At 40.9% G+C, this 26,917-nt stretch overlaps 1 protein-coding gene across 1 annotated transcript in view; it reads right to left on the reverse strand.

Annotated features, from left to right (window-relative positions):
* Positions 1-26,917, reverse strand: part of TRPV1 (transient receptor potential cation channel subfamily V member 1) — a 29,871-nt gene that overhangs the window by 2,437 nt on the left and 517 nt on the right. Inside the window, exons 3-25 of the mRNA XM_026055136.1 lie at positions 25,623-26,026; positions 24,525-24,719; positions 22,118-22,433; positions 21,385-21,551; positions 20,916-21,068; positions 20,386-20,526; positions 19,558-19,856; positions 18,729-18,905; positions 18,041-18,205; positions 17,665-17,760; positions 16,985-17,055; positions 16,112-16,277; positions 15,322-15,388; positions 14,582-14,898; positions 13,856-13,983; positions 13,478-13,593; positions 12,758-12,914; positions 11,202-11,476; positions 7,543-7,795; positions 5,962-6,116; positions 2,318-2,444; positions 888-976; positions 262-352 (exon numbers count right to left, since the gene is read on the reverse strand). Of these exons, the coding sequence (XP_025910921.1) occupies positions 11,452-11,476; positions 12,758-12,914; positions 13,478-13,593; positions 13,856-13,983; positions 14,582-14,898; positions 15,322-15,388; positions 16,112-16,277; positions 16,985-17,055; positions 17,665-17,760; positions 18,041-18,205; positions 18,729-18,905; positions 19,558-19,856; positions 20,386-20,526; positions 20,916-21,068; positions 21,385-21,551; positions 22,118-22,419 (2,547 nt within the window). The 5' untranslated portion in view covers positions 22,420-22,433; positions 24,525-24,719; positions 25,623-26,026 and the 3' untranslated portion in view covers positions 262-352; positions 888-976; positions 2,318-2,444; ... (1 more) ...; positions 7,543-7,795; positions 11,202-11,451. The remainder of the gene's footprint in view (positions 1-261; positions 353-887; positions 977-2,317; positions 2,445-5,961; positions 6,117-7,542; positions 7,796-11,201; positions 11,477-12,757; positions 12,915-13,477; positions 13,594-13,855; positions 13,984-14,581; positions 14,899-15,321; positions 15,389-16,111; positions 16,278-16,984; positions 17,056-17,664; positions 17,761-18,040; positions 18,206-18,728; positions 18,906-19,557; positions 19,857-20,385; positions 20,527-20,915; positions 21,069-21,384; positions 21,552-22,117; positions 22,434-24,524; positions 24,720-25,622; positions 26,027-26,917) is intronic.

Consider the following 26,917-nt stretch of genomic DNA (forward strand, 5'->3'; position numbering starts at 1 on the left):
ATGCTATGGTGCATCAAGTTGAAAAATATAAATGAAATCAGCTGTTTCTTTTTTTTTTTTTTTAAAACTTCTGAATGCCCAAGGAGTCAATGTGACATGGCTCAGGAGAAAGATTAATAAACCAGAAAAACAGCAAGCAGCACAACAGAACAGCTTTCTCCAGTTGAAAGGTAGGTTTAGTCTTTGTCTTTTGAAGATTTCATTCTCCATAAGAGCATCACACCTACACCAAACACTCACAGCAGCGCTCACAGAACTTACCACGCTGATGAAACTCACATTCAGGTGTAGAAAAGGCACCTCAGAACTGTAGGATCCCGCTGACACTGCGACAACATCCAAAGACACTAATCTGCCAAATGAGTAAAACTATAATCAGGCTCAAAACTATCCGAAAAACGCAAAAACACCCTCCTCCAGTCGACGGGTTTTCTCGGCTGATGGAAAGCCCAGAGAAGTACAGTGCTGGAGTACTGCAGCCCTACAGGATTTGTTACATCCTAAATTAGGGAGCTGAGAGAAACTTGCTAGACAACAAACTCTTTACTTCATAGCTGCCAAACTGGGATGACACATACACACGCAATAATTATATACCAAAGTGTTACTAAGGCTGAGGCACTTAAGGATGACTTAATGGCAGCAGTAGAGTATCTAAAGCAATCACAGCCCTCTGCAATTCACATACTGTTTTCAGAAGAAAATGGTTACGCACACGCATTTGGGTCACAAATGACATCCCTTTATGTCATGCTTAGTTTATTGTATATTATGGTACCTTTCAGAAAGCACAAGGTAAAAATGAGAAAAGATCATGGTAAGTGTTCCAGAAAGCAAAAATATTTGCTGTTATTGAGAAAATAGAAATGGACTTAGAAAAAACTTACATTTTCACAGGGACAATGGCAGTGAAAACCCAGCGGATGTCTTTAGATCCTTCCCTATCTAGGTTTTGATGAACGTGTACTTTTAAGCTCTGCAAGGATACAAACAGGCATGTTACATGTAAACAGTAGTGGTGTTATTTCTTGCTGTGCCATCTGCAGGAATTGGCATTTTCCAGCTTTGCTCATTTTGAGCTCTTGAGCAACTGCTAATACAGACTTCTTTATCGGACATGCTGGACAGAGTTTTTCCTTTATCATTAGAAACAGCATATTTAAAACTTGCACATCTTTGTAGTGATGCCTAAGAGATGTTCTTATGGCTACTGCTCTCTCCTTTACAGACTTATATATACTTATGTGGGTTTAAGGGGATTTATGCACATCAGCCAAACAGAAAGCTTCCTCAGGCTATAGACAAGGGAAGAAAGCTCCAAATTTGGGGGGAGTTGGGTGGAAGGTGGATAGAGAGCTTGGAAAGCAAAATATAAAATACCTTAGAATGTTAAGACCTAAAATCAGACATTTGAAACCTGAAGAATATGGCTTGAAAATACATCTGCAAACTAGGCAAACCCCTCCTGTTCATTAAGTAGATCTCTTTAAAGACGAGGACTGCTGAGCATTATATTTGCCTCAAATCAACGTGTGAAATACCAGGGAGCACTGCCCTGTCTCTGGAAGTGAATTAGCTTCCCGTAAGCAGTGTGGTGAAATGGGCCATGCCTAGGCCAGCTTGATTTTGCACCGCAAGACCTTTGGTCGGATGTGCTGAGCACACATCCAGCTTTGCCTGAGGCAAGTTTATGATGATATACTCCAAATCCTGTACCAGAAAGGTGATTCACACCTTGTCCAATGACTGTGCCTAAGCTAATATACTACAATATTGAGTCAGCTGCTTTGATAGTCTCCCAGGTGCTGCTCTACCCACCTGGAATAAGGGCTGAATCCTGGCATTTAAGCTTGCCTGGGAGATAATTGACTTAGCTGTCCACATAAACTGCAGAAGACTGTTTAATTGAAGTCATTTTTATGTGGGAGAGCCACATGTGAAAACAGGCAAAGTTAGATTAAAACTGTGGGAAGGTGCATTTGAGGACTCCTGCTTTAACTCTCATCTAAACCACAGTAATAGACTGGTTAAGAAATTCCTCTGGTAAAGAGAGAGAAAAAATGAATTTGGCAGCAAGCAGTACCTTGAACTCAGAAAGCAGCTAGATTTGAAAGGACACAGATCTGCATGGTTTAGCAGAATACAGGATCTAGCAGTATGGCCTATTTGTAATGTAGTGCCAGATACCCCAAAAGAAAAACTAGGACAAGCTACAGCAAGAGAGCTGGACCCCTGCATCAAACCTGCCTAGGAAAAGGGGTAGAGGATTACAAGAGCTGTAACAGTTCACATGCTTGGAAATTACACTTCATCCCACCTGATGTGCTAACAGCTTCTCATTCCATTATGAGGACAGCCTTGACTCGCTATACCTAAGCGTGGCCTTTTCTGTGCAACTTTCAGATTCAGGAAACATGAGCCCAGACTGTTCCTAGCTAATCCTCCTGAAAACAGATGAGAATGGCACATGTTAGACATAGGTGTTGTGAGCTTGAACTGAGTTATTTTTAAGGGCAGACTTAAGAGGCAGGAAATGAGAGGCAGAACTACAGTAAGTCACATCTGTGCAAACATTTTCTTACGGTTTTAATCATTAACCCGCTTAACCTTTATGTTCCCAGACCTGTTCCACCCTGAGATTTCTGACAAGGCTAGCATTTTTCAGACGCCATGGAGGGTTTTGCAATAGGCTGTATCATGGCTGTGTAGACCATTTTACAGAGTTTTACAACAGTTACCAGCTGCTTTAATGTCAAAAGGGCCTTAAACAATAATGTTATGCTGCTTTTTACCAGTTACTAACAGAGATGCCATAAAGGTCAGAAACGTTAATACCTAGGCACAGATCTCCTATGAAAAATTACTTGAAAAAGTTAGCTTTGGATAGTCTGTGCAGTACCAGTAAGCAGCACATTTGCAGCCTATTTGGCATTCATTATTTTGTTTTTCTAACAAGTGCTAGACTTGCTAGAAACTAAAAAGAACAAGATGAAGGAAGCCCCAGATGGGAGGGATTGAGCATTTGGAGATCTGCCATCTGACATCAGGGAGTCAGAGCAGCATTTTCTGTTCTGCTGTTACGTGACATGATCAGAGTCAAACTCGCATTAGGAAGTTATTCAGATGTTATATTTAATTCTGATTTTCACTGCTCCAACAGGGACTAACTAAGAGGAAAAGCCATTGTCCAAAAAGCATTTTTAACATTAATGGGTAACAGCGAGAATAATTGTAAATTACTTATTGTCAGCATTCCATTCCCCAAACTCCTTAAAAAATAATCCAAAGCTTAAGTATTAAAACACTGTGCATGCCAACCACCAGTACCAGCCAGTTCCCCTGAGCTTAATGTTTAATTGATTCACAAGAGACTCCATGATTTTTCACTGTGGAAAAAGTGCATTTAAATTCTCTTCATTTCTGTAGAAAAGAATTCAGAACTGTTGCTCTGTTGTGGGGAGAATCCACAAGAGATCACATACACATTCTTTTAAAACCATAGTGTGTATGTATTTGATGCTAGTAGCACAGTTTATGTTGAAGAACCACATGAAGATGTACTTCAGTAGGGTATGATAAGAAGCATAAGATACTATCATTTTCCCATAGATTTTTTTCAGCTAACTTGAAACCAGATATAAGGAGGGAAGAAGGGAGAGGAAAGGAAGGTTACAACAGCGTGCTGCTGTGCTACCCCGACTAGCATATGGAAAGGGCGCTTTGCTGTTGACAGTGTGCTTTGAGAGTGTAAATGCAGAAGCCATTCCACAGGGAATGCAGCAAGGCAGAGCTTTCCTGATCTTATGGGCTTGCTTTCTAACATTGAACTCCTGATTTTAGGAGTCAGATTTTCTTCATACATGTTTAGTCCCCAGCATTGAGGGGATTTGTGTTATTGATTCCTCTTCAGTTAACTATGATATAAGCAGCCAGTTGTTTCCCTTGCAACAGTTCTTTTTGTGCTACCAGAAAACATAGCTGAAAAGAAAAAAGATACCTATCCACACATCTTAAATCAACAAATTGACCTTGATCCTTAACACTTTCCTTCACAGGGCATTTTACACAAACTGTATAAGGGAAAAATAACGAAATAACTACTGCTTAACAGATCACTGTTACTATCTCTTTCAATTTCTCCTACTGCAAAAAAATGAAAGTCTAATAATACAGAATTCTACCTGAACTCAGAGAGATGTATGCTGCTGTTTAAAGGTTGCTTTTCCATTTTCACAGTAATTCATACAAATGTTGTCCCAGACAGAAAAATTCCCCTTAGCAAGTACTATTTTAGCAATATGAGCTTTTAGTCAGTTCTATAAGTGATTCTTTTTTTAATAATTGTACCTAACTTTTCACGAAATCATTCCTTTTGTTTTCCGGATGTTGCTGAAATTCTCACTTTGTTTAGCTATTTTCACTCTGAAGTGTGGAAAATAAGGGACTTTGAGAAACAGCTGAATTCTGGGCTGAATTTGTTTTTACAGTGATAACACTTTCAGACACATGCACTGTGCAATATGCCAAGCAACTAGTTAAAAACACATTTTCAGATGCAGAGACTGCAGCTAGCAGAATTAGTGTATTCCTGACCGTGCATTAAGTACCCAGCTTCAGTAACATTATCTCCCCAATTCCTCCAGTCCTAAAGTTAAACTCATTATAAGATTATATCTGTGAACTGGACCTGTATGAAGAGCTTTTCACCCCCAGACAACTGAATGGCACTTGCAAATATTTAAGTATTAGGCACACTACAAGATAAGAGATTATTGTGTACAGCTGAGCAGTAGAGATATGTATTAAGCTGTACATATTTGCTATCGCCTAACAAGAGACTGCCTGGGGGAAAATCCTTCCAGGAAAATACTAGGATATCATCTGACAGTTGGTACGGTCCAGACTCCAGGGGAAAGTCAGCTTCTTTAGCAATATCATTATGCACATTTGCTTAGCATCCATACCTGGACTTTTTATTCCCCAGGGATTCCTGGCATAGAATAGCAGTCACATTCACCAGAGGACMGAGAAGTGTTATTACAGTTTCCCTCCATCACAAGCATCTTCTCTGCAACTATGTCACCATGCATGCAGCTTATTTGTTGACAATTTTTTCCTCAGGAGAAGCAAGAGAGATGAGCCTGGTACACTGAAGGAATAGCACCACTATTGGGACTGACAAAATTATCCAGCAGCCAGACACTTTAATTATTTTGCTGTACACAAAAGCTAAATCTTCTAGACTCAACTCAAGCAGATTCCTCCAGGTGCGGTTCCGATGCCCTGAGACTCCTGCCTATCCCAATGAGTAATACTGCCCATGACACTCCTCAGCCTGTCTCTAATCTGCTGTTGCCTTGTCTTTCATAGCTAAGCTGCTAGCTTTGGAAAGAAGGACATTTCTATTTGTATTTGCACAGCACCTAGCATAGCTGTGCCCTGAATCATGGCTGGAACTCACAGAGACTATTCTAATACATATAAGAAAGAGAGATTTAAAAAAAAAAAAAAAAAAAAAAAAAAAAGACAGCCCAATCCTATCTCCCAGCTTCCACTCATTCCCTATTGCCAAAGGAAAAGGGTAGTCTCCCTTTCTCCCTTTTTATACTCCTTCTCCACCTGCTAGTGCAGTCATCTCCACCTGAATCACTCCAATTCCTGCACTGAGTGTAGACACCTGTAGCTACTTCCCTACAGAGGGAGTAGCTCAGTCATGAATTGGTTGAAATCAGTGGAGTAAAAATCCACTTTGTGTTAGTGGCACCAGCATTTGCCTTCAGGTCACAGTTAACCCCTCTCTTGGCAAAATTACAGGAGACTACATAAACACCAGATAATAATAAATGATGGGAAGAATGATTCTGTCACTCTTTTCCTGCCTCTTTTCTCGTATCTGTGCTACTGGTGGTGCTCTCTGCCATTCCCAAGGCGCAAACTAACAAACTGACACTGCAGACCTACAAAGACCTTTGCCAATTGTCACTCCATCCATCAGTGCTGTGTTGGGCACTTTTCCTTGTGTCTGTCCTGCATGTGCCATCTGCTGGTGCTGTAGGTCACAGGCTGTGTGCAGTCAGCGGGTGATGCTCACGTGTATATGCGACCTTCTGAGGCTTCTGTTTTAGGAAGAAATAAAGCCAGTTTTAAGACCATGAGATAGGCACCTTTTATGGCCATTGGCTCTGACTTCAGGGTCACCCAGAAGGGCACCTACATGAATCAACAGGTAACACTTCTTTCAGATCTTTCAAAGTACAAACTTTGCTTGGCTGTTCTGAGATGCACAGTCCCAACTAGGTCAGGGTTGTTCTCCAACTATTTCAGCCAGAGTTTGTACCCTTAGTAAATCTTCAGTTGTGGTGCGTAGTTTCTGGTAACACTTAGCAGTGCAGAGGAACTAAGCAATATGAAAATGCCTCAAGGAATACACCATGTACAACATGTGCCCCACCTATGTGCCACATTTTTTGCTCAAGTCTGTTCTGCTACTGTTTGACTCAAGCAGCCTTTTGAGGGTAATCGTCAAACCCAGGGAGGCACTTTAATATTATAATAATTTCAGGTTGAATTTATAGTTCAGTCATCTGATTTTAAGAGTATCAAGCCTCCTTTTCTAAAAGGAAAAAAATGTCACCTGTCTCCTCCATCTAAATCTGGGGAACATTTCTTTTCCCTTCCCCCCACAAAAAGCTGATTAGAGCTAGAAAAAAAGCTGAGGCCAAACAAAATTCACCCACTATCAGGTCCTACATTGGGAGTTAAATTCTGCATCAACTGCAGCAGCATATGGGACACTCACTAACCATAACAAATTAAAGTCCCTGCAGATTCTTTCCATTTACCATCATGACCTCTCTGGGAAATAAGTAAAGCAGAATTCAAGGTGACCATCTACTAGTCAAAATTAATCCTCTGATACTTTGGTTTCCCTAAAATAAGAGAGTTGAAACCTGCAGGTCTCATGTTGCTGCTGTCATGATGGCACTGAATATATTTGCTTACATGTGCTGAAGTTTGAATCTTCCAGGGTTTCCAAAGGGAGTTCTTTGGGCAGACACACATCATATACTCTCCATAAACAGATCATCTTTTCAGGATACATTTTCCCTGTTTCAATTTCAACCTATTTTTCTCAGTAAAACCCCTTTTATTATGTAAATCATTTCCTCTCTTTGTCAGCGCTTCGATTTTCTCTTATTCAGCACTTAGCTAAGATACAGTTAACTGTTGCCACTTGCCCTTGCAAATCAATCTTTTGAGAACTCTCTACCCATTTCCAGCACTGAACTTCACTTTTCAATATCCTTCTGGTAATGAGGGACATTGAACTGATGTCCTCCCTATATCTTCCTCTACACCAATTAAACACTTTTGGCTTTCTCCCTCTGACTAAGAGCAACTGAGGACACCATCCCTTTTCTCTGTGTGGTTCATCATCCAAATTCTCATTTGGAATATGAGGAACTGTCTGGGCTAAACCTGCTATGTCAGGTTGGAAATGAATGACTTCCATTTGGTGACATGGCTTAAAACTGCTCTTACTGGCCAAGTGAGTAGGATACTTCCTTCCAGTTCCTGTAATTGGAAGTTGCTCTCGCTGGCTACTCCACAGCTGGCCAACATGGCAATTCCAGGAAAGATGAGTTTTCATGTCAGTGTTCAGGTGACTAAAATGTTCACAGAGGTCCAATATAGCAATGATGGAGAAATATAATTAATTCTGCATGATGATGGATTCTGAAAACCACAGCGATTCCGTAAATGTTCATGTCTCCTCATGTCTATTCATTATTGCCTGCGTATTGAAACAGGAAGTGTTACTAATGATGATGTAGCTTTGCCACAGAATCACAAACACATCAGAAAGAGAGAAGTCTCATGAGGTCATTTGGTTGATTTCTCCTTCTTGCCAGAGAGACAGGGTGCTCTCCACTGTCCATTTCCAAGTGCTTTGCACAGTTTAATGTCAGATGTAGGAGAAATTGGGCATCCATATTGTCTCTTTGGAAACTAATTCAGCATCAGAAGTGATCTCAGTCTGCATGATGGGAAGCACTTCAGAGCCCTGTAACCACATCAGAAGACCCAGGATGTCCATGCTGCATCTGGCAGTGTCAGTGAAGACAACTTCCTCCTAGGCCCTAGTAAATCCATGCCTGTAGCCTGATGGAGCAAGACTTACAAGAACCTTCACAACAAGAGGATTGTCTCTAATGCAGCAAAACATACAAGCTGACATTAAATATCCAAAGACTTTGGCTGACAGTGGGTTGCTCTGAGTACAGCTTATCTGGGATTTTTAACGTACATGAATTCTTTTGGCTTGGAAGATTTACCACAACAGCTTGCTTTAAAATATACAAAATTCCTACTGATGGGGACATGAAAAGCTCTAGTGCCAGAACCTGAGTCCACTGGCTTTATCCCATGAGGCTATGGGGTTGGTGGGATCCGTTGTGTTTTGTAACGCTGCAGTGCTCACTGGGCACACACCTTGGGGATTTTTGAGTATTGAGCACTCCAGCAAAGATGCTTGGCTGAGTAACATGCTAGTATGATACAGACCTTTGCCACAGAAGAATGATGGGAGTAGCTGTCATTTGGCAAAGAGAAATATGATTCTGCTTAATGAATCTGATCGGGGGCAGCAAAGCAGGGCAGTGGTGTCAGAGGGAGAGGGGCTTTCCTGGGACAGGTTAGCTGTGGGGTATCCCAGAGGGACTGGGTAGCATCCCTGCACATGGCTTGGGGGCCCTCTTGTGGGCCCTGGATCTCCCATGGACCCCACCAGAAACTACCAGCGAGCTGCACAAGGAGGGATTAACATTAGTGTTTAATTAGGACAAGGGTTATCTAGATGCCAGTGCCAGTTGTTGCGGAGGGCACAGTGAGCACAGACACAAATACAGGCTGTGTGGCTCCAGGTCTTACAGGCAGGATGTATGTTTTTCTCAGCTAGTTCAGAAATTACTAGAGTTTGAAAGACATGACAGCTCAGCTCATGTGCTTGACTATACACAGGTCACATCTCAGGTGTTGCAACGCTGCAACATACTGGGATCGTATCTGGTTGTTTTCAACTATTGAAGAAGCATAGCCTAACTCATCCTAGTCTAACTCACTTCTTCTCATTATCTCCCAGTGCATGCACATTTGCACTCATCTGTAATTAGTCATCACCCACAGACAGGAGGTGAGCATCAGCATCCTTCATTGCCTTTGCTTTTAAGCTAGTGGGATCTGGTAGATATATACAGCTGTTGTCATCTCATATTAAGCCCTTAGCCACGCTCCTCCTCAGCCAGTGGAGGTGTCTAGCAGTCAGGAATAGCAAGATGCCTGTCCTAACAAAGCTATTCTTAAAGCATGAATATTTCCTGGCAAGCCACCTCTCTGCCCAGGGGTTACTTGCAGCCCTCCACTCTGTGAGCGTGTCTTCATGCTCTCTGTCCGTCCAGAAACAGCGTGCTCCCCGCAGGCATCCCACCCAATCTGCCAGAGCAGAGACGCACCTTCTTTTCCAGAGGCAAATCTCTGCACTTAAGTGGAAAGCAGATGAAGGAAGTAAATTGTAGCAAACAGAGGCATGGCCAGCTGAATCGGAATGAATGTGTGTGGCACTGGGCTAGAGCCACTGCCGAGCTATACCTCCCTACCTGTGGGAAATGAATTACTGCCCATAGCAGTAACTAAATGATGATATAACTGGAAATTCTGACAGTTTACTAATAATTTACTTTAGAAAAATGAGATAATTTTGTTTGCTTTCCCAGAGAAGGCTAAAGGATTTTAAAAAAATGTAACCAAAAACCCACCAGCACCACCCTATACTGCAACTACAGGGTATTTACAGTTTTAACCACAGCATTATATTGATGTATGTTTTTACTCTGAACTTTAGCATTTCATTTTTTTTTTAGAAAGTCTCCTGTGGTCTTTGCAATCCTGAAAACAGGAACAGAAAAGAAAAAAAAAAAAAGGAACAGGAAAGTAGAGGTCTATATTCTGCTCAGGTAACCCATGGCAGGAGATCAGTCCTTGTGGTTTGGCACCTGATGTAAATCAAGGTGGAATTTAATGGATAAGACCAGGTCTCTACACAAGCCAATGATTACGAGACATGTAATGCTTCCAGGGGATATAAGAACTTTATCTAATGAAAGCTTTCCAACTACGTCATGTTCCCGTCATGCTTTCAAGCATAAATTTGCCCTGGCACATAAAGGCATAGAGTCAGCCCCTTTCTACATTTATGATTAATATTTATAGTTTCACTGTCTCAGCCTGTCTTGTTTACTTAGCTGTACTTGTTCAACATGTGGGCTTTTACCATGTTCAGTGTGGAGCACAACGAGGCCCTTATCTCCTCTATAGGGACTGCTACCGAGTGTATAGAAATGCACCTTTGTCATGGTACAAAATTGAACATGCCTACTTCAAACATCTTTTGTGGTCTCCTTCTCCACCAGAGGCAAAACGAATGGCTTGTTGGGTTTAAATTACGATTTTTTTCAAAGGAATTCTTTCAAATGCTTTGGCAAATTTCTGTGGTTATACTCTGCAAAACTCTATGAAATAAAATGATGTCTGCCTTGAATGATGTTGTTTAACAAAAGGAACAAGAATTATTAGTCCTCTAGATGGTGCTACTATTTCAAATAAAGCAGCTGGATCCTAGAAGACTTTGTTGAAATATATTTCTGTAATACCCTAGAAGGAAGAAGCACTGTGAGAAATCCTAACCCCTGTAAATGAACTGGCTTCAGACAATATTTCATCTAATAGTGCGAGCAGCGGAGGGTACTGTGTATGTAAATATATTAATTGCTTCTCTTTAAGAACAGTGAATGTTTCAGTACCTTACTAAAGGCAGAAAAATTATAGGATGTGTTGATGCAAATCAGTTTCACAGGCTTTCTATTTCTTTGGTTTCCTTCTGACAGGTCACAGGCCAAGCATGATGGCTCTCTCTGGCAAAGGGCTGTGCATTCTGGCCCAGTTTTGCAGAACAGCTTTAATATATCTGTACTTCAAGTGCAGTCACAGGAACAGTACACAAGTTCAAACTTAAACTCATGCTTTAAAACTCTGTTAGCTTAAGGATACCTGCATAAGCACCCTGCCTGTACTTGCACATTAAAGGCTGTTAAGTATTAGTGCTTTACTGATATATAACAAAGAAAGAAGGTAAAACAATTTACCTTTTCCTGCCCAACACAGCTGCACCGGTCCAGCACTACAATACTGGGCCAGTTATAAGTTGGTATAAGACAAATTTTCTTATCCTTAGTTCCTTTCTGTCGAGACACTTTTCATGAGGATGTAGAAGTCCCTCCTATTCTTTTCTCTCTTTCCAGAGTTCCTGTCTGTAGTTTTGAACATCTGCCTATTTTCTCTCTCAGATAGTTTTCCTGATTCTCTCTGTATATCCAGCCAGATGGATTTGCAACATCAGATTTCTTTCCTCCTGTTGTTGCTGTTAAAGTCAAGAACAAAAACTTTCTGATATCAAGATTATTATTGTTATACATTATTATACATCTGACCTTTGAAATATATATTCTCTATAACCACTATCTCTTACTTTGTGCAAAGTTCATCTGTTATCTAAATAAATGTCAAATTTGGGATCTTGTTAAGCCTTTAGCCTCAATAACAATAACTCTGAATTCTGGAGTTTACTCAGACACTATAAGAGTAACATTTATTTCATTGATTTTGACTATCCAACCTTTAAAATTTCATAGAATATATTTGTTCTTGTGTTATGAGAAAAGAGTAACAAGCCCCCAATTTTTACATCCCAAAACCACTCATTGTTTTGTACTCTTTCACTGGGTCACCGTTTATTTATTTCCTTTCCAAGCAACTTTTTTCATAGGAGCATACTCCTGTGTTCTTGATTTTATTGCTCTTTTATGAGTCCTTCTCCAGTTTCATAATAGCTTAGCTGGTTAGCTTTTGAGGCCAGGAAATCATGAAATCAGGGCCTGTAGCTTCTCACACAAATACTTTTTAAAATATGGAAAGAAAATCTAAAAGCAAGCAGAACGTATGAAATCCACTGCTTGGGATGTCAAATGACGGCCATTTTTGTAGAGCCGCTTTTGTTGTTTTCATATTATCAACAGGAGAATATCCACCCTCACTGGCCMCTTGCACCAACTTGCTAAGGTTAATGAAGCTCCTGTCAGCTAATGATGCAAATGCCAACCCTCTTCCCAAGGTTCCCTGGGAAACACAGTCCTTCATGCCACAATGACAGCTGATGACTCAGAGGAGAATGCAGTGTCTTCGATGAAAATGCATGAGAGCAATTTGAAAGAGTAAAAGAAACAGATCGAAACTGGAAAATCTGCACTAAAAGGGCTCACTCCCTTACAGCAAGCCCTGAAGTGTGGGGAATTCTCAATTTATTTCCTTTTTTTTTTTTTTAAACAACTATGCAAAGTGTTTCTCACACTTCATGAGACAGCCTACATGCAAATATCTAGGCCAAGTAAATTTAAACCAAGTACTAAATAGCCATTTTTTTCAGATTAATATTAAAGATAACCATGTAGACATGAGCTTAAACAACAAATAATTTATTTAGCATACTTAATGAATCCTTCCACACAGTAATTTCCTAAGTCCTTTGACCTTTTTCCATAAATCCCTGTTCTTAAGAACAAAGTGCTCTAATTCTGTGCTTGTAAGTACCAACACAGGCAACTAGAATAATCTTCTTCTAAAAACAAAATACGGTTACACTGACTTTGGAAGTGACTCCTTCAATGCCTCGGAGTCTTCTGGCTCATAATAAGGTTCCAAAATGGGTTTTAATTTGACTTCTTCTGGTAGTTTTTGTGTCTCTTCTCTCCTGCTTCCATCCCTTAAAAGTGGAACCAATGTTTTCCAGTTTTTCCCTGAAACTAAAAAGGAAAGGAATGGTTGATTTTATCCCCTCCACAGAAACAGAAGAAAATATACCAGTGGTTTGAATAGGAAGCTGATGAAAAAAGAAAGAAGCAGGAAGAAAGGGCTCTGTGTCCTCCCCCCCCCCTTATTGTTCCACAAGTTTTCCATATCTGAGCCAGCAAGCACGGCAGAGATTGATCTCAGGGTTGAACACTTGTGTGCTGGGTGCTGAGCTCCCAAAATAGAGAGTCTGGGGCCTCCAAGGTAGCTTCTTGGATATGTGGCTGCCATTATACACTGCCTTGCTCCTCAAGATTTACTCTTGTTATCTGCCTTCCAAAATCTACAATCAGAATAAAGAATCCATGGGGCTTTTATTCTAAAGAATAGAACTGCTAAGYGAATAATGAGTCCACTTAGTCCTTTACATTTTGCATTGATTGAAAAAGCCATTAACTGAGCTACAGCCATTATCACTAGTAAGTGTATAAACTGACCGCCCTCTAAAAATTAACCTGTGCTGCTTCTGTCATCAGTGTGTAGTCCATTCCAGGATCTAGGTCCCTGAAACCCTCACCTCGACCAGCCTTAAYAGAGTAGCTGGGATTTCGTTTGAGGTCCCCAGAGTACCCAGGRTCTTCGTTGATTATGCCCAGATTAGTATTCCACATGGACCAGTTCACTTCTTCAACTCTGGGGAGAAAAATGACAAAAACAATATCTATTCTAAGGATCAACAGACAACTTTAGGATGAGTTTATATCTCATATTGCCACCTCTCAGGCTTCAAATCTGACCAAGGAAACAAACTAAGCTGACTACAGCAGACAGTGTTAATGCATCACTGTTCAGAGGAGTGCCCCGAAGGAAGAGTTCCGCTTCCTATTACCATTTTCAAACGCTTCAGTGTTGTTTGTCTATAAAAGATTGTTCATTTGACACACAAACAGATTACCTAAAGCACCATCTGTAATCATCTTGGCCATCAGGTGTGATCCCCACCAAGACTCGCTTCCCAGATCGGAATGAGCGCCTCAAACAGTTCAAGTAGCTGTTTTCAATATCCAAGATTGTGATGGCTCTCTACCAGGTAAAAGAAAGAAGAGCACTGAGAATCTGCTGTTTCAAGTCATACAAATCCTGAATTCTGCCTTTATAAAAGAAACCTTCAGCTTTTATCATTATTATCATCTTAGAGCAAGCATCATATCCATCACTAAATCATTACCTCCACAAATATGTCATTTAAAATGTTGAATTACTGCCCTGTGGTTAGAACTATGAAGTTCCCTTTCTTACCCAAAAACAAAAGCTGATGTGGCTTTGTCTGAGACTCTGGAAAAGATTGTTTTTCTTTTTTTTCCCCTTGCATTATCCCTGTCTTCATACTCTGATCAGGATTTTCCATCATCAAAAGCCCAAATAACTGTCTAATTACAAAAGTACTTCTTTTCTTAAATTCTGAACATCTGTGGAACACTGGGAACATCTGCTCAGGCAAAACATCAAATATGCATGGAAAAGGAACCAGTTTACTTTTTTGGGGGATCTGTTTAGGTGAATCAAAAATAAGGAGAAACCTATTATTTAGAAATAAGCCAGTTCCTACAAATTCTCTGTGAAATTTCTTATCATTCCCCCCACCCTATTTCTAGGATAGCGCCTCACAGTACCAAAATACCTGGAGTTTCCAGATGCTCTTGCTCTCCTGTGCAATTTTGCTCACAGTTTCCCCCATCAGTGCAATGAGCATGTTGAGCAGGAGGATGTATGTAAGGATGAYGTAGAGAACCAAAAGGATGACAAACACAGACTTGAACCTGTAGTTCTCAGTGAACTCCAGGTCCCCCATCCCAATAGTGAACTTGAAAAGCTCCAAGCAGGTATAATACAGACTATTATAGGATGTGCGGCCTCGTTTCGGATGGTAACATCGGGTATAGTCAGAGCTATTGGTATCCTGCCCCTCATTGTCATCTTCAATTAAAGTCACTACAGCTGTTGCAAAAAAGGAACCATATAGGCAAGATGAAAATAGAATTTGAGATCATAATTCTACTGCAATGAAAATGAGTATCAAGGCATAATATAAGACAGAATATCTTTATGGGGCATTGTCCCCAGTTATAGCCACAAAATTCCTCTATAAGATATTCCCCATAGCTGATACACTCTCAGAATGTTGTCTCAGTTTTCTCTGTATAGAACAGGATGAGTGTTTTTTCATTCAGCTTTGCCAAGCAGCTTGAGGTCCAGGGATAAAAAGCACTACGAAATTGCTGTATATTGTTATTCTGAAGACATTTTTGTAATGAGGTTAATTGATCAGTTTTTAGTTGAAAACAAAAAATCTAAGTCACTTGGCAATATAACTTTCTGCGACTTTAAGATAACAAAAAGTAACTCCAAGTATGATATTACCTGTGGAAAATCCCAAGAGAAAGACTAGGTAGACAAACATGAAGCGACATAAATCTCTAAGGATCATCTGCAACATGGAAACAAAACATTTTTATATCCCTAAAACTTGAATATAAACTGCAACAAAAATTGGCAGAAAATACTGCTTGAGCTCAAAAAGGCATTTGCTGTGAACTTGCTGTTTGTCCATTAAACTGTTGTTTATCCAGATGAGTTAATCAATTTTAATACAGAAAACATTTTTCTCCATTATTCATGCAATTGTTTACAAACATATGCATGCCAAATAATTTCATCTTTGTGAATATAAACCACATTAAGACAGTTGTCTCTTTGTTCCTCTCTTGGTCTAGTCGGTTAAATCCTACATAGAGTTTTATTAGCCTGCTACCGCCTCTTAGCTAATTGCTCTGTTTTGTAACATTCTAAATATTCCTAAGGAATTTTCCAGATGGTAGAAAGCTGTGCTATTTCATGCTAGACAAAATCTGCACTGTTCTCAGTCTTCTTACATCCACATCTTACAACTGTAGGGTTATTTTGAAGCATTGCAGGTAATACAGTGTATCAAGACTTATAAAAGTGCATGGATGAGAAACAGGTGTTTTCTCTACATGACTTAAAATGTGACCTCTTTGACCAGAAAATAATGGCTGAGCGYAGCTGACTGATATAAGCCTTCCTAATGGCATCCTGGTGGTATATATTGCCACTTCTCTCCTTGGGCTGTTGGCAAGAGTTTCCTGACCTGATCACTCAGCTGGCCTCACTACCCACTCACTGGACTGACCTTTGCAATCATGACAGAGTAAATGCCCATCTGCTGGAAGCCACGGGTGTAGTACAGCATGTTAGCCCAGCCCAGAGCCAAGGAGAAGACCATGGAGGCCACGTAGAGTTCCTGACCACAGAAGTACAGCACCACAGAGCTCAGGAGGAGCAGGGAGTGAACAAAGCTGAAAGACAGGCGCAGTCTGAATGCAGAGTGCTGAGTCAACCACAGGTGGTGTGAATGGAGGAGTACCATGATGCATGCAGCAGAATCAGGGATGCTCCAAAACACACAGGAGCCTTGGCAGTCAATTCCTCTCTTCCCTTCACTCTTTCCCTTCTACAAACCCTACAATTTCTTTTGCAAACTCCTGTTTCCCACATACAAACTTCTGTAGTCTCATTCTTGTTCTTCCTTGTGACTGGAGGGAAGCGAAGTCCCTGAAGACACGCTCATTTCTTTGGCACTCCCTTTCTTTCCATGGACCACTGTACCATCCCATGAAGTTGCCCTGCTCAGCTGCCATCCAGCTGGGAAAATAAAGGGTCTAAATTATGGAGAGGCAAAGCTCCCTTTAGGAATAGGAGGACTCCTGCACATCCAGTGCACACACTGGATTGCAAGTCAGTTAACCTGGAGATCTATTCCTAACTCTGCTGCATGACCCAGTTACTGAACTTCTCAGCACTTCATTTGCTTTACCTCCAAAGGACATTATTGATCCACACCCGCTTTTTCGAGTGCTACGATATCCACTGTCAAGTGTTTTGTAAGGGCCCAGGAAATTATAGCAAAGCTTCTACCTGTTAAGAACTGGCTTCAGCCAAAGCTATGGATATCACACACTCCTCTGTTTCATGCTGAAATGCAATCAAAAATATTGGAGCTTACAAAAGAACCTCACTGTAGCTGTCAACTATCAGCGTCTTGAATGATGGGCGCCTCTGCACGAAATACTGTATCTGAAAAAAAATGGGAATGAATACCAAATTTGCATCCAAGGAGGGAGTAAATATCCCATGTGAATGCACCAACAAACCCCTGGACTGGGTACCTATATAGTATCTCACAAGAATAGCTGAAGAATGACACTGGTGCAATGTCCACTAAGGACTCTTGATAGCACTAGGATTCTTTGACACCTGGGGCCTCTTTTGAAGGCAGCAACCTGTTCAGTCAGTGGACCCATCAGAGGACCCGTAATCTCATCATATTCACTGTACACTCTTCATTGGCTGTCTACAGAAAGCAGGCTTATCTTAAGCTAAGATAGGTAATCTTTAATGTAGACCTAGCTATTTGTAATGTGCCATTCCTAAGCTTTGGCCAGACTGATATCTACCCAGATGCTCCTTGACTTCTTAGGGTTTTCTTTTTCATGCAATAGGCAAAACTGTACCTGAGAGCTTATTAGTAATCTGAAAGCTCCTACTCAGGCAAAGGAAAAAATTGTAGCTTTTGACTAAGATGTGGATTATCCTAGCAATCTTTTCTAATGAATGGGAAAGGTGATTTTGGGTCTCACCTACACCTACCCAAACAGCACAAAGGAAAAGTTTCAAATATCTTACCCCTCTGAAAAAAAAATAGAGACCTCCCAGTACACTCAGGATCTCTCCAGTCACTCGAAAATATTCCCCAGTGCTGTGACCAAATGTGAAGGGAGGCTGTATAAGACAGGAACATAGAGATGTTCAGCAGAGCTGGAGATAGGAAAGACCTGTCCTTGCCAGCAGCTGAAAGCAACTACATTTCCTGAGGAATTTCTCAAGTTTCTAAATGTGCTGCAGAAAGCGAGCAGGGCTGGGAAGCAAGCAGGGTCAAAATCTCCCTCCTACCTTTAGGAAAGATGGAAAACTGACCTCAGGAGCGCACATTCAAATGGGAGGCAGATCTGGGATATTATACACTGGGTGGCTCCCCTGATATGTGAGAGGAGTAACATACCTTTTCTCCCTTCTCCACAGGTCTGTAGTAGGCAGCTGTGGTGAGGGTGATGATGTGCATGGCATAGACAAAGAAGTTGAAGTAAAATAAATGTTTGACAAACCGGTCCCACTTGTCTTGCAGCAGCCTGTTGAGGGGTTCCACCAGCAGCATCTCATGCCGGTTCTGATGGGAATGACAAAGAGGAGAACCTTGACAGGATCAGTATCTACTGGACTTTGAAAACAGCAAACAATATTCATCTTCAGCAAATGTTACCTCTAATACCCTTTAACTCAGGAAAGGAGATCGCTGTTTTTTAGAAATGAGGCAAATTGACTTGTCCACAGCTGTATGCTGAGTTGGGAGCAGAGCTAGGGACAGCTGGAACAGTTCCAGCTACCCAATCTCCTGCTCTAGCCACTAGAAGCTGCTTCCTCACAGGAGGAGGAGGCGGGAAGGAGGAAGAAATGGCAGGGAAAGACATAGACCCCAGAGAAGGATGGCAAGAGTCTGCAACTCTCCTGTGCGTAACCAGCACCACTCCCTCCAAGCATGGGGGAATACAGACTGCATTGAGTGACAGTAGCACACCACACACTCTGCTAGAAAGGGAAGATCTTCAAAAAGATGCATCATCTGGAATACAAAGCTCTTCCCTAGCAGTCCCCCAACCCATGAAGAAAATGCCAAGGAGGTGCATACTCACTGGTGTTTCACTGCTGTAGGCAATGATCTCAAGCACTGAATTTTTCTCGCATGTGTCTATACAAGACAAGTCATAAAGAGATGAGTGGACAGGTCCATAGACCCATTCAGTGAACTTCCTAGACAAGTGTCCGCACTCAGGATCTTTGATCTCTCGTCTGAGGATGTAAGCGAAAATCTAATTGCAAAAGAATAATACAACCAACATTTCAGTGCTAGTGGAGTTTAAGTTCCTCAGTATCTCCATAAGAGGGCAGGGCTAATTTCTCCCTAGTTTAACTGTGCTGAAGTCAACTTACYGGAGGACTGCAGAGACCAAAGTCTGAACTAAACAGTATCAATTTTCTCACTAGTTTTTGGGGCATGAAAAACAAGAATATGGCAGGAAGCCCATCTCTTTGCTCTCTACCACTTACATTGTGCCACTATAACTGTTTCAGAGCAGAAAGAGAAATGCAGAGACATTTGTTACACGTCTCTGAGTTTACACTTATGGTGAACAGGAACTGTCAGAGGGTGAGTTATACCAGCCAGTCAAAAGTACAAAGCATTTCATAGCTCAGATAACAGACGAGACCTGCTTTCTGCTTCCACCTTGGCTGGCACATGTGTACCGGTGGTATATGCATAATGCCAGCTGGGCATCCACAGACCCACACTTCATAGCCTTTAGGACTTTTCAATTCTGCATGTGAAACTGCAGCATCAGTTCCTATGAACTAAAAGGCCCATGCAACAAGCAGTCATAAAATCTGTCCTACATAAATGTTTTATATGTACTCTATAATTTGATGCAGTGATGGGAGAGTGACACAGATGTGCCCACCTACCCCTATCTTTCCTGTTTTGGCTGCCAGAGTTAATGGTGTCAGCCCTTTCTTGTTGGTGAGTTCTTCCAGCTTCAAGATCGGGTTAATTTTGGCACCAAGGATCAATATGTTATTGTACATCTTGGTAACAAACTTGGTGTTATCCTTAGTGTTATCCGCAATCTCCACCAGTGTGTGCAGGACTGTATTGCCCATGGAGTCCTCAGCAGTGATGCTGGCTGCCTGGTAGGGGTTCTCAAGGAGGAATTTCACAATGCAGAGCTGGTTGGTGCAGGCAGCCAGGGACAGAGGCAGCTCCCCTATGGGTAAGCAATGGGAATGAGTGGTCAGAAAGGCCAGCACATGGGCAAGCATTACTTCAGGTGCATAAATGAAAAGGAGACCATGCTATTTTCATCTTCCACCATGAGGAGAAAGAGGTGAGTTTTTCTGTCTGATATAGCACCAACTCTTGAGATAGCTGTTAGAATTGCATTTTCTTTGGTTTAACTGAAACTTAAGCACCATGAAATCATGGCTGCCTATAAAAGCACTGAAAGGAGGGCTTGCAGAAGGTTACAACCTTTCAAAGATTATAGACCTCAGAAAACAAATGGATGTAGACAGCAAGCTGACACTAAACAGCATCAGAGCCAACTGTGTAAATCCCACAGGTTTCTTTGTAATCGTAGCCTTTAGGAGTAAGTATTTGGACTAAGTAGTGGATTAGCCCATCTGGTACTTGTGGGCTTCCAGTCCCACATAAACAGTATTATCTGAATAGCTTTGCACCTGGGATAACGATGTGGATAACTCAATCAATAAAGTGCATGCTGTGTTCACTCCTACCGAAATAAAAGCCAGGTTTCCCTTTGATTTTCCTGAAAAACTCCCCACAAGCTCTTGCATGRACATTTGCTCCGTTCTGGACCAAGAGCTTCACCAGGTACATGTTCCTTCGTTCGATAGCGATGTGAAGTGCAGTCTGGCCTAAAGAGACACTCATCAGACACAGAAATCTGTAACATGTAATGCAGACTGACAGCTTTCAGGCACAATTCATTCAGCTCCATGTACGAGGGTGGAACTGAGAGCTCTGCACGCTGAAAAGTTCTAGAATTAAAACAAGTCAGATGGCACAGACAGCAAGTTCCCTGAACCTGCTGATAAATGAGCATGTATCAGAAAGGGCATAATATTGCACCTGTCTAACCAAATACTGCCCTGCCATGAATGTATTGGCTATTAATCAGATGCTGGCACTTCGGGATGCTGTATCCTCAGGCAGAAGGCCTCACACAGAGAGTGTTTCAGAGCCCTGTTTATCCCTACCTTCAGTCTCATCAGCAAGTGTTCATTGCATTGGCTGTTTCTCTTACCCTTGTAGTAGTTGTCAGTATACTCTGCGTTAACAAACTCTTTCAGAGTTCCAGTTTTCTTTGCAATATCCAGGAGCAGTGGAATGGTGTCGTTTTTCCCATCATGCAGATTCAGCATGGCTTTCAATAAGCATGTTTTCCCAGTTTCTGGTTCTGTAACATAAAAGATTACAGATATATGGAAGTGACTACAAACCTACCATGAGACCCAGGCATGCAGGAGTTCCTGAGGATCTTTTGAAAAGATAAGAAAACCCATTTGGGGTTTCCACAGAAAAATTCTTGAACTTTTCTAAACTCTCTTCCAACCTTACAGTCAAGGGGTTGCCCAATTAATGGGGGAAACACCGGCAATTAGAGGTCCTTCTGCAGTTACTTTGCATTTAACACAGTGATTTTTTTTTTTCATCTCAGTAGCACTACTGGAAGACGACAAGGGCAACTGAAGATATGTTACACTAAAAGGTACCTTTGAATTCATCATCTGTGAGATGCTTCAAGGTTCTATTAAGATAGATTAGCAGATTGTCCAGGTCACTTGTGTTGCCTTGGGCTACAGCATCAAAGATCCTTCTGCGGTCATAGAATTTGAAAGCTTTTTCTGAGCAGCCTGTGATGGAATCAGTAGATAGGAGCCTAACAAAGGTAAATCTCAGTTACTTAAAGACTGGTATTAAGCAGACCTTTTACAAACAAGCAGATTACGATGCTTCATTAACTTGCTTGAAGTAGCAAGCACTACCGGTGCATGGATCTGCAAAGTCTACAAGATCATAAAGTCTGCAGGCAACTGTTCTGATAAAATTCTGTTTCTGTTGCTGAAAAGTTGAAAACAGTATTTAAAGAAGTACTGAAGTCTGACAGTAACTACAGGCCTAGGAGTCAGGCACTCCCACCTTCTCATTCAGAGTTATTCACTGAACAGTCTCAAGAGAGTTACTAAGGCCTGTCACTAATTTTGGGTGAGACATCCATTGGCTGAATTTTCAGAGATGCCAAGGGCTAACAACTATTATCACTTTTACATGTAACAGCAGGGTATTAGTAAATGTGACAGGATATTCTCCTTACTGTGGCACTGAAAATAACGGAACTGAATACCAGGCACGCTAATGTGGGGAGAATAAATGCTGCACTAAAATACACAGCCTAAAGCTGTCAAACCGCATTCACTACAACCAAATCCTACAAGGTAAACTTACTTGTGAAGTTTCCCCCTCTCCAGATTGGCGTGGAATTTGATGACAGAAGGTGCCATCAGGTGATCCATCTGGTAAAAGGAGTCCATGGGCGCCATACCCTTGTCACTATCCCCCATCACAAACCGCCCACGTCTTGCAAAGATGTTGCTTTTGGGTGGCTGCACCTTGCTGTTGAGGGTACCCTGGAGGCTGTCAGGCATTTCCAGCAGGGAGTCCTCCCCATCCGTGTGCTCATCTGCCACTTCAGATTCCTCCATGTCAGAACTGCCAAGCTTCTTCATCTTCCCAAGAATGGAAGACATGACGAACAGGCAGTCTGCGAGGAACCACACAAACACCTCAAGTCAGCACATTACAAGGCTGTGAGTCCCCTTTTTCCTAGGACTACTCTCCAGAAACAGCAGGGAATGGATTGGTTGCTCTCATCCCAGAAGCAAGACAGACAGCCACAGTCACTATGCCTAGAGTTGGAGCAGTTTGGCAGGTCATTATTCCCACACTGTTTGTTACTCCCCATTGCCTTTACCCATTTCAGAACAGAGACAGCAAACCAGAAAGGCCCAGAGCCTCCCAGGTTGCAGAGCTGGCCACCTTTGCTTAAACTAGGGCCTCCTCCTCCTCCAATATAGTCCTGCCACTGCTGTTAAACCCCGAACAACCTCCAACCCAGAACAACCCCTGCTTTTTTTCTGTATTTGCTAACTGTTTTGTGCCACAAGACATTTTCAAGAATATATTTGGCATATGAAAAAAAACTGATGGAGAGTTTTGTGCCATAACCATATCTCAGTGATGCTAAGCCAGGGTTTCCTGGCTCATACCCCATGCAAGGGTTTCCTGCGTGCAGGAAAATTATCACCTAATGACTTTACCAGAGTTACAACAACACTAGATGAAAATTGGGCTTTATGATTCTTGGGAGATTAGTGTCACCTCAGACATGAGACACGGAAACAGAAAGGAAAATGTTACCACTGATAAGAGATCCTTGTAAGACCACAGCTCTGATCTTGTCTGATTTACAACCACAAAGAATTTGAAAGAAGTTAACAAATACACAATAACGAAGACAGAGCAGAGATTTTTTTTGCTTTTTTATCACACTGTTTTAAACAGCCAGACGCTGGTATTCACACCACTGAATGCAAAATATTCTGGAAGTCCAGCAATGGAGACAGCAACAACATCATATTTGAACTGCCGTGTACCTGGCTTTTAGAGGGTGCTGAACAGCCTTAGAAAAGTACTCCAAAATCCTAGGTTGCTTTGGAAATCTTACTGTTTTGAACACAGGGATGTTATAAAATCTTGAAAAGGTCTCCAATTATAAACCAATTGCAGTGGTCAGTAATCTTCTCCCCACATTCAGTGTGAAAACAATGTCACAAATATGCTTCCAAGCCATTTCTCTTCACAAAAATATTCTGCGGAAATGTTGATAAACCTACATATTACACTAACACCAGATTTTCAGTTCTACGGGACTAATTAATATTTACACTAAGGTACAATCACATTTTCCTGTGCAAGTATGATGGGAATGACACTTCTGTCTTACATTTGCATTTTGAATAATGTACATGGAATGAAAACGTCAATTTGCAAACTTGCACATTTAGAGTAACTGGAAGCAAATCAGMATAATATAGATGAAATACTAATAGCAACAGTTTAACTTGTTGTGACCTTCAACCTTTCACGTTCTTTGCATCCTAAGAGGCACTCTGAAAGGATAACATAGTATCTTATTATCATAATTATTCTATAAATAAGAAATTATGTAAAGAAAGATATTTTCATTTGGAATTTGATATTAAAAATACTGAAGAACAATTAATTTAGGGAAGAAGTTACAAAAATAGATTTATAAAAAAATGAGAGAAAAAAAAGTCTGAAAACAGCCATATATAATTTTCTTTTTTTGGTCTCAATTAAATTATTGTGGATCAAGCCAAAAGTGTCAGGAGAGATTGCTGTGGAAAATTGAATCATTTATTTTCCATGGAATAGATGCAATAAGAGAATAAGCAGAAGAGATTTAATCTTGGCTCCCTGGCAATTTGCTCTTTGTTTTAGTCACTATATGTGCTTTTGTTTCTAAAGCCTGTTGGTAACATCTTTGATAATAAAGAAAAAGTTGCTTTTCCTCATGAGTATGAATTTGCAAGGGAAATAACCTTCAAAGTTCTGTGGAAGGATTATTAAAAAAAGATTTTCTAACCTGAAAAAAAGCGTTAACCTATTTGGACTCTTTGAATCCTATGTACATAAAAGTTTGACCTATAAAATGAGATATAAGGAAATACTGTTGTTGAGAGTATCTAACTGAACCAAAACTAACGATAAAAACCAAAGAGTTTACAAACAACCAACAAGCATGCTATTCAAATATACATGAAGAACTTACAAATATTGCAAAAAATCCTGTCTTCCGCAAAATACTCCAGTCTCAGTAAGCACCCACTGATCTACAGGAATTTGGTGCCAGAGATTCCTTCTCCTAGGAGCCTGGACCAAAGAGACCTCACAGTTTGCTTCTCCACTTCATTTGTCCGCAAAATTGTTCCATGCGCTGATGATTTTTAGAATCAAGGGAAGTTCACTATAAGAACAGGGAATACAATAATAAAATCATTAAGAACAATTCTGGAAGCAGAAGCATCAGTAGCTATTATTCCCAGGGGTTTAGCAAAGCTTTTTACAAGAATTGCAATATGTTGTTGTTGTTGTTTTTTTCCTCCCTAATTGCATTTAGTAATGGACACTCCTCTTCAGATTTCCTCTTTGAAAAGTCACTCAAGCTGCAAAAAAATCCCCAAACAACACAATTGTTTCTGTGGATCAGAGTTTTATTTCACTTTGCAAAACTTCCTAAAATATGCCACAGCTCTTCCCTGAAATCATTCACCTTTTCTGGAGGCTCTTGGCGGCTGCCATAAAACCTCGCCAAGAATCTTAAAGATAAACTGATTCTGAACAGAGTTAAAGAAGAACCCAGTGACAGAAAATCCTAAGGCCACTCTATCATTCCATGTTCCTACTGTGTTTTATTTAAAAATATACATGTAACAGTTTTTAAATGTTAGCATCACTAGGAAAAAAAAAACTAATCCAGGATGGTTTTAATCCCCTAAAAAAATGAAAAACTGTGTCAAATATTGTTAAATATATCATGTATATAGGATCTCTCTGTCAAAGACTGGGCTGGAGAGACAGCTTTTCCAGCAAGCTGAGCTGGTAGGCTGTAGTTGTTAGGCTAGAGGCCCCAGACATCTAGCTCCTGAGGTTTGAAGCTAAATAAAGAAATTACTGGGTGAAATTATCTGGTGTATGCTTTGCAAAAGGTCAAACTACAGGATAAGAAATCTTTCTAGTCTTGCCATCTATTAAAAAATAATATATTTGCCTATTTATTAGCGAACTAATTATACTACTTAAAACAGCTTATGGTATTGTACTCAAAGGAAATAAAATGCCTATTTATTAATGCATAAGTATAGATTACCAGCGTGCCAGATCCTCGGCTGGTGCTCCTGGAATTTTGCTGAGCAGAGCATCTGATTCAACACTATGATTAACTCCTTCACCATTTGCAATGCAGGGCTCATAAGGGAACTATATGGCTCAGCAAAGGGTCTTCCTCATTCAGTCTCAAAGCTTCTCACCGATTCCTTTTGCTAAATGCTCCTTCCCCTTCTTCTCCCATTCCTGGCTTCAGCTCCTTTCAGTCTTACCATGATCTGATGTCCACACTTTGGGAGCTTTCTGCTGTTTCCTGAGCTTTGATGCCTTCCTCATCAGCCTCCCTGACTCATATTTCTTGTGCAGACGTTACTTCCCTCTTACCAGCAGCATTCTGTGATTCTTGTAATGGTTCTTTGAGGTATCATATTCCATCTCAGGAGGGACCTGGTTTGAAGGTGTAAGCTCATTAGGAGATGTGAATGCCTATCAAAATAGGACAGTAATAAACTAGAAGGAAATTACTCCTTTTTCTTGGGCCTGCATCCATGCACCCACACATGAGTGTTTAGGCTTTGTGTGCTGTGCTTGAGAGTGATTTTTGCCCAGTAAGAGCTCTCTCCATCACTGCAAATGAAAAAGTATCAGTAGATAAACTAGAGATCCTAAAGATGTATCCAAGGCTCGTCTGCAGGTCAGAGATAGCCTTGCCTTTGCTAATAGCACTAGAGACCATTGCAACCTAAAGCCAGACCAAATTTTACTAGCTTCTGCAAATAGACACAGCTTGGTTTCATGGTTAACAGCAGCTGCYGTGCCATGGTGGAGAAGTGTTATCAGCTCTTTCCACAGCTATTCAACAAAAATGAAAACAGATCTGCTGATACAAAAATATTTTATAACAACAAAAAAGAGAAAACAACATATAACGAAATCGGACTTTTTACAAAGTCTTTCAACTACTCTGCACTTTGCAATTCCTATTTATGCCAACAGTTCTATAACCACCACACAGAACAGATGCATGGAGGGAGGCTGGAGGGAGATGGAAATTAATCCATCTCTGTAATTAATGTCGCAGAACTCAGAACAGCTTTCTCACTAAGAAAATGAGGTAGTCCCGATGTTGTTAATGTGCAAAATGAAAATACACATCTGTATTTCAGTTGAAATAGATGTTCTAAGTAAGAAAATTCTATCCGGACGACATGAAACTATCCTTCTTACTTCCCAGTCTCATTTGAGCAAGAAAAGGTGTACATCTATCATGTTTTAGACTGACAAAGTGTGAATGTTCTTACATTAAAATAAAGAGTAGGGTGAGAAATCAATTTTAAG

This window comes from Apteryx rowi, unplaced genomic scaffold, assembly GCF_003343035.1.
Source record: "Apteryx rowi isolate R43461 unplaced genomic scaffold, aptRow1 scaffold_99, whole genome shotgun sequence".
Lineage (NCBI taxonomy): Eukaryota > Metazoa > Chordata > Aves > Apterygiformes > Apterygidae > Apteryx > Apteryx rowi.